The sequence below is a fragment of the Tachysurus vachellii genome, chromosome 1, assembly GCF_030014155.1.
Source record: "Tachysurus vachellii isolate PV-2020 chromosome 1, HZAU_Pvac_v1, whole genome shotgun sequence".
NCBI classification, from domain to species: Eukaryota; Metazoa; Chordata; class Actinopteri; order Siluriformes; family Bagridae; genus Tachysurus; species Tachysurus vachellii.
In genome coordinates, this window is record NC_083460.1 from 19,874,662 (window position 1) to 19,882,703 (window position 8,042).

General features: G+C 39.8%; 1 protein-coding gene across 4 annotated transcripts in view; it reads right to left on the reverse strand.

Annotated features, from left to right (window-relative positions):
• diaph3 (diaphanous-related formin 3) overlaps positions 1-8,042 on the reverse strand; it is a 290,424-nt gene that overhangs the window by 95,359 nt on the left and 187,023 nt on the right. For all 4 annotated transcript variants that reach the window (XM_060876191.1, XM_060876199.1, XM_060876172.1 and 1 more), the window contains one exon: positions 2,959-3,084. In XM_060876191.1, the coding sequence (XP_060732174.1) occupies positions 2,959-3,084 (126 nt within the window). The remainder of the gene's footprint in view (positions 1-2,958; positions 3,085-8,042) is intronic.

Genomic DNA, 8,042 nt, shown 5'->3' on the forward strand with positions numbered 1-8,042 from the left:
CAGGGAGCATGAGGTTCATGACTTATTCACCATGAAGGCAGGAGAGAGGAGCCGTGCCAGGGACCGCTGTGCCTTTGCTGGGCGCTCCTCTGCATCTTGAGGGTGTCCTAATGACAGAACTTTTCTGCTGACAGAGTCCACCTGCACTGTTGTGGGTTGATTTACAAAGCGAAACATCTGCTCGCACCACCGCATCACTGATGTAAGAACAACACTGGGGAATTAATTGCTTAATGAAAAGTGTGTGTGCTTTTCTGCATGGGAGACTTCATTAGGTCTATGAAGTAAGGGGGTGGATGGAGATTATGTTAACAAGGACACGGCAATGTGAGGCATGTGAACCCTGAGTTAGAGTGAGAGAGAGAGTGAGTTAGAGTGAGAGAGAGAGAGAGAGAGAGAGAGAGAGAGGTCTATAAGATGAAAAAGAAGATTATTTAATAATAGCAACCGGTGAAACACTCAATGACCTTCACATCTGTAAATCAACTATATACTGACACACTCACACACACACACATACACACACACACAGACAGACAGACACACAAAAACACACAGACTCAGACAGACCGACCCCTCAGGATGAAGCACTCATCTATTCCATAATGATCAGAGGCATGTGCTGGACAGCTCCTGGGACCAAGTCTGACACACACACATTAGTGCTAATACCACTCGGAATGAGACCAGAGAGAAGACACTAAAAGGTGAAAACGAACGATTCGCAAGAAAGCAGAAGAAACAAACACATGAGAGCTGCTAAAATCTTTGAAGCTTTCCAACCACATTCTTCTCTTATTTGTCCCTTTCTTACTGACTGTAGTGCTGCCACACTGCAAATCTTGGACAGGAATGAAATGCCTTAAGAGAAAAAACACAATGATTGCATAGCAAATGAACCTGCAGTTATTATTTTTATTTGAATTTGGGGAGGAAATTCACCCACAATTAGATTTATAAATCTTCTGTAATATAAGGACAGATTGCAATCTTGTAACCCTATGATTCAGTTTCTTAATTAATGCTTAGCTCCTTTTATCCAGAGGCCAAAAAGGAGAGTTTGCTCCTGTTGTGTTGTGTCTATGTTGATGACTGAGTGTCTTTGTCATGTCTCACTCCACAGTGGTGTTAATATGAAGCTCATATGAAAGTAGACTCAGGACTTTATGAATTTTTAGCAGAGTAGGAGCGATCTAAAACGTTTGAAATAAGTAAAATTCTTTACTCAAATGTTTGTATCTTTAAAGTAAATGTTGATTCAAACCCATTTCTGCTCTCTGAAAGTCCTTGTTCATAATCACCTGGAGTATCTTATATTTAAAAGCCTATACTGTCTTTACAGTCTGGTCCATAAGTATTTGGACAGCGATTTGAAATGAAGCGATCAGGATGAGACGAAGTTTAGACTTTCAGCTTTGATTCAAGTGGTTTTACGAAACACTATTAACAACTTTTAGGAATTTATACAGAACAAACATTTCCTGAGGCTTAAAATTAGACAAAGTGACATCATTATAAATATAAGGATACTTTTTAATACTTGGCGCAAATCCTTTGCAGTCATTGACTACCTGATGTCTGGAACCCATGAACCTCATCAAACGCTGGGTTTCCTCCATTGAGATGTTTTAGCAGCGCTTTAACACTAACACCCTTCACAAGCGGTGGAGCAGGGGAATAACTTCATACTGCATGTTGTGTAGTCACTTTATCATTCAAATCCAATAAGTGTTTAAAAACACACTAACGCTCTCTGGCCTGAGGAACTACCAGCAGACAAATAAACACAAATACTGCATGTAAATGTAAAAGCTGAAACCAAGAAGCCTGATGCCTGGGCAAGTGATGGATTAAATAATTCTTTAAGAGGAGAAATTGAGCTCATCGGTTCTCTGGAAACACCTTCAGTACTCAGCAATCACACAGCAACAACTGCACACCAGCTGAACACCTGCTAGTTCACAATCTGTCCAAGCTGCACTGAATGCTACCATGCTGGATATGACAACTTGCTGGTGGAGATGACGGTAGTGCTGAAGACTCATACGCAGGACTGTGTGACGCTGTGTTGTGTCAGTACACTTAATCTGGCGTGCGACTGAAATGTTATGGAGATGTGTTGACTGACTTGCTTCTCTCATTAATATTTAAGCCCCAACGCTACTGAGAAACTTTGGACTAAAGGGCCTCCGTGCTATATTTCAACAGGAAACACCATGAGGGCATCAATCACACAATCAAACACACACACAGGCCATGCAGGATAATGATCTCCCCTGACTGCCTCCTGTCCAGTCGTGTCAGTGAGAGCAGCATATAAAAGAAAAGGGGAGGTTAGGAGCACAGGTATGACTTCTAGCTGCACAGCACTGCATCAACACTACACAGTATCATGGTTTTAACTTCCCTAAAATAAGGAATTAGCGAATGAGAATTCAGCCTCTTTCCGTCCTTCCCGGTGTAGATGTGCGTGTGCGGCAAAGTGAGATAAGGAAATTAATAATAATGCACAAAGTTGTTCATCGGAAACCTTCAGACTCGAGTAAACAGGAAACCGAAAGTAAGTGCTAGAGCTGAAGAGCACCCCAGGCACTGAGAGTGAAAGGTAGAGGAAGACAGAGCATGAGGCTGCGTGCAGAATGGAAATGCAGTGTGGAACTTCATTATTGAACACATACCTGCTTGAAGCCTGAAGCATGACCTGCTGACATTTGTAGTTAATAATTAAAATACACAGCCAGTCATACAAATGGAACTGGGCTCTGATTAGAAAGTGAGAGTCAGAGTGTGTGTGTGTGTGTGTGTGTGTGTGTGTTTGAAAGAGTGCAGGAGGAATGTGGTGAAAGGTTCTGCAAACAAACATTGCGCTTGAACACCTGCATTTGGAACAATATAAGTGTAAGTCTGAGTGAGTGTGTGTGTGTGTGTGTTGCGTGTGTGTGTATGAAATAAAGGATATGGCCATCTTGCTGTAGAACATGTCATCTTGGTTGTCAGGGGAGCTGAAGGTGTCCAGATCTTTCTCCAGCTGCAGCAGCTGCTTTTCCATCTGCTTTAAACTCTTCTCCAGATTCTCTGCGGAGACTACACACACACACACACCCACCCACACATACATTACTATACTGTACGTTTATCAGAAAGCAGCAACACAGGGAATGACGTCCATAACACACTGGTGTGATCCAATAATTAATATATTTGTTCAGATTGACGGGCCAGAGTGGAAGCGTATCTGTTCTGAGACATGCAACTATAAAAATACTCGACTGGCAAATACTGGCACCAATTATAATTGTCTCATTATTAGCCATGAACGAATGGTGATGAGAGACCACTGCCTGGCTAAATATAAAAGGATGGATATGTCTAAAGCACAGATTTCAGAGGAAAAAATTACGAATAATTTCACACCTAAACCTAATAAAATCTTATCAGAGTTTCAAGTTCGCTACCCTCATGACCTGAAAACTGCTCTATGAAATTTTCCATTACACTATTAGATAAACTGAGATGCTTCTGTGTGTATGTGTGCGGATTATTAAGAGTTTGATGATTGACACCCAGGTGACAGTGTGATAGCTACACTACTGTAAACCCTTATAGAAGTGAAGCTTTGAATCTGGAATATAAGAGGAATAAATAAATAAATAAATAAATAAATAAATAAGCAGCTCAGCTTTTAACATGCACATAGTTCAATATAAAATAGAATGCATTATATTCATTTAAGCAGAAGATAATCAAGCTCTATCCCAAAGGATCTAAATATAATGTAAGCAGTTAAAAACTGCACGTTAAGCACCAGACAGAAAACTTTTTTTTAGGTGCATGAGCACGCTGTCTACAATAAGGAGGTGGTGGGATTATATTCCTGTATTAATGAGTCCCCTTTGTCAGTGCATCTTGGAAATCAGGGGGAACTCAACCTGATTATAAAAGATGTTGGATGGGGCGGAGCTTCGAGGCGGCATCAGTTAAATTCAGAGAATTTAAAAACACAAGAATTGTCAAACAATTGTCCACATTTATATGTTGACAGGCTCATCGGTGGTTGTTATTGGCTACAAGCTACACCCACACACGAGCCAGTATGAGTGTGACAGCTTGAGCATGTGAGTTTGATGCTTGTTTGTCATGTTTCATTAGGCAGTATAGATTTTCACAGAGCTTCAGTGTACCACAATCATCTTTATTAAGTACATCACAACACCAGCACACACATACACACACGATAACGGATATAAATAACACACAAACGTCTCAAAATAGACAGTCGCAGCAAGTAGAGGATACACACCAGTTCATGTCGTTTTGAATTTAACACATTCGACATAAACATTGCTCATTTATTCGGTGCTGCATCTTTTTAGAGAGGCTGTACTGGCAAACCCAGTAACTTCACTGAGGCGCTTTAAAGTCAACATGGAATGCTGTATGCTTCTGCACATCAAACAAAGAGACGCTGCGCCGTCCTCCCTTTCTCCTCAAGGCCACGGTGAGATTAGCATGCTAAAGACAGTGAGGGTTGCTGAGTACAGAGGAGGCAGGGAAATGCTGCAAGAAAGAGAAAGGCAGCTCAGAGGGCATTAGAGCGGTCTGAGAGTTCGTAGGAGACACATTTTAAGACCACACAAGTCCGGAGGAAGTAGGGGAGTGTGTGTGTGTGTATTTTAGAATGTGTTTGTGTGTGTGAGTGAGTGAGTGTGTGTGTATATTTTAGAAAGTGTTTGTGTATTTTAGAATGTGTGTGTGTGTGTGAATGTGTGTAAATTTTAAAGTGTGTGTGTATTTTAGAATGTGTATGTGTGAATGAGTGTGTGTATATTTTAGAAAGTGTGTGTGTATTTTAGAATGTGTGTGTGTATATTTTAAAAAGTGTGCGTGTATTTTAGAATGTGTATATTTTAGAAAGTGTGTGTGTATTTTAGTGTGTGTGTGTGAGTGTGAATATTTTAAAGTGTGTGTGTATTTTAGAAAGTGTGTGTATTTTAGTGTGTGTGTGTGTGAGTGAATATTTTAAAGTGTGTGTGTATTTTAGAATGTGTGTGTGTATATTTTAAAAAGTGTGCGTGTATTTTAGAATGTGTATATTTTAGAAAGTGTGTGTATTTTAGTGTGTGTGTGTGAGTGTGAATATTTTAAAGTGTGTGTGTGTATTTTAGAAAGTGTGTGTGAGTGAATATTTTAAAGTGTGTGTGTGTATTTTAGAATGTGTGTGTGTGTGTATTTTAAAAAGTGTGTGTGTATTTTAGAATGTGTGTGTGTATATTTTAAAAAGTGTGTGTGTGTATTTTAAAATTGTGTGTATATTTTAGAAAGTGTTTGTGTATTTTAGAATGTGTGTGTGTGAATGTGTGTGTATATTTTAGTGTGTGTGTGTATTTTAGAATATGTGTGAATGTGTGTATATTTTAAAGTGTGTATGTATTTTAGAATGTGTATGTGTGTGTATATTTTAAAAAGTGTGTGTATTTTAGAATTTGTGTGTATATTTTAGAAAGTGTGTGTGTATGAATATTTTAGTGTGTGTGTGTATTTTAGAATGTGTGTGTATATTTTAGAAAGTGTGTGTATTTTAGTGTGTGTGTGTATTTTAGAATGCGTATGTGTATGTGTGTGTGTATATTTTAGAAAGTGTGTGTGTATTTTAGAATGTGTGTGTGTGTATATTTTAAAAAGTGTGTGTGTGTATTTTAAAATTGTGTGTAGTTTAAGGATAGTTTAAGGAGAGAAACTTTTCAAGGCAGGTCTTAGAGCTTTATGTTCATGTACTTACTATTACTCCTTTCATTCCCGTTCTTCCTACCAAACTGGTACCAAAATATTTTCTTCCACAGAAGGACATTTAAAGATTAGAAAAGTGGCTTTAATGCATAATTTATGGTTTATAGGGTTTCCTCTGGTGGAACCAGTCTCTTAACCCATGCTATAAACATGCATTGAGGTGAACCGTGGTGTGGTGTGAATGTATGTGTGTGCGTGTCTCCGTGGTTACTGACACGCATACTGAATGGTTATTAATGTATTTACGTTAAACTTCAGCCATGATACTGTGACACGTGTGTATAAAGTCAGGCTCTACACTGGCAGGTTAATCAGTCTGCAGGATCACACACTCTTATTTTCTTCTTCCCCACAGTGAAGACACCATGCAAACTGAGGCATCCATCATTTCACGATAAACTGAAGGTACTGGGGGTGGGATTTAAACAGCAGTTATTTTCTCTGAGTCAAGCTTTATACAGATGACCCTAAAAGCCTGTGGTTTCTAATTAATCACTGGTTTCATTTGCCCAGTCTTTGTTCTTCTTCCAAGTGCTTTTTAAACACAGTTATGTCTACACTTTAAACTATATACAGCTCTTCGTGAGTTCTGCTTGCACAAGGTTTGTAAATGTTCTAATAATCCTGGATTTATAAGCGTAAACTTTGCTCACTGAACAGTTGTTAATGCCAGATAGACTGGATGGAGTATTTCAGAAGCTAACGATCTACTGGAAATCTCACACACAAAAGACTAAGAGTTTATAGCGAATCAGATCGGTGGGTGTTGAGAGAGGTCAGAGGAGGAGGCCAGAGTGGATCGAGTAGTGAGAAGAAAAACATCAAACCCTCAACCTCAAACCTTCTTCGACAAAAACTTCAAACCATGAGGCGGGATTTTTACAACAGCAGGAAACCAGTTTGGGTTCCACTTCTGAATGAATTTTGATGGTAAAGATCAGCATTTGGTGTCAGCAGTATGGAACCGTAGATCTCACCTGCATTGTGCTGGTGGTGTAGGAGACCACACTACCTCGTGACATAGTACACTGCTGGTACATCATTACTACTCAGACACACTGCTTGGTGTGAATCATGCAGTTTAGGACACAAATTATAAACTCTCTGTAAATGTGTAATGATTTGGAGCTGTGAGATCGAGGAAGTGTGCGGAAAGAGCGCATTTTCAAAATCTTACATTCTGGACCTTTAACAATGATGATGATGATGAAGAATTTAACAAGGCCGTTTATATGGCAATTTTTTTAAGCTGTCGTGATCCTTGTGGACCTTGTATAGAAACAGAAGGAGATAAAACTTGAGTAAGATAAGTGTGTGAGCAACAGCTCTATTCCACCAGCGGGTGAACTCAGGGTCCACACAGGGCCAGGACTTTATACCCTTTACTCTGAGCTGTTGTGTATTTATGATTTTGACCATTCTGGTAATCTGTAAGTCTGAACAAAACAACCATCACCTCTCTCTCTCTCTCTCTCTCCCCCCCGTCTCTCTCTGTCTCTCTCTCTCCCTCTTTCTCTCCCCGTCTCTCTCTTTCTCCCTCTGTCTCTCCCCATCTTTCTCTCTCTCTCTCTCTCTCTCTCTCTCCCCATCTCTCTCAGCACTGGTCAAAGCTAGAACCAGGAACTAAACCTCTAGAATTCTTAGCAGTTTTTCCCAGTTCACAATTTACAGACTTACAGTACTTGATGGGCTCCTAATCAGCACTTTTCCAATAAGCCGGACAAAGTCTTTGAGACTTTCAGCTCTTTTCTTGCCTCGTATGTGCCCGATTTACATTTCTGATTACTGTCTTGCCCTTTAGGCTTTTCTTATTTTCTTTAAAAAAAAAAAAAAAAAAAAAAAAAAAAGTTATTCAGTTATGACCCCCTCAACGCCACTTTTAACTTAATGGTAGATACACTTAAGGTTAACAATGGCTACAAATCTTCTCCTTCGATAACAATCATTTATTATTCGTTTCCTTGTCCAATCCGGATGCACCCAGGATGACACAGGATTTCTAATGTGTGAATGAAATACAGAAAATGGTGGCTGAAGTATACAGTGTGAGATCAGGGAGCATTAACACATTAAGCATCCTCCATGCTACGTGCTGTTGGCATGGCAGCTGGGGGAGAAGTGAGTTTGGCTTTTGGTAAACATGGGAGACAGGAGCACTTCTCTCCTAACACACAACCTCTAGCTCCCTCTGATGGAGCAAATGAGGAAAGGAAGCAGAGGAGGAGACATGGTGAGAGAGTGATGAGGGAGACTAG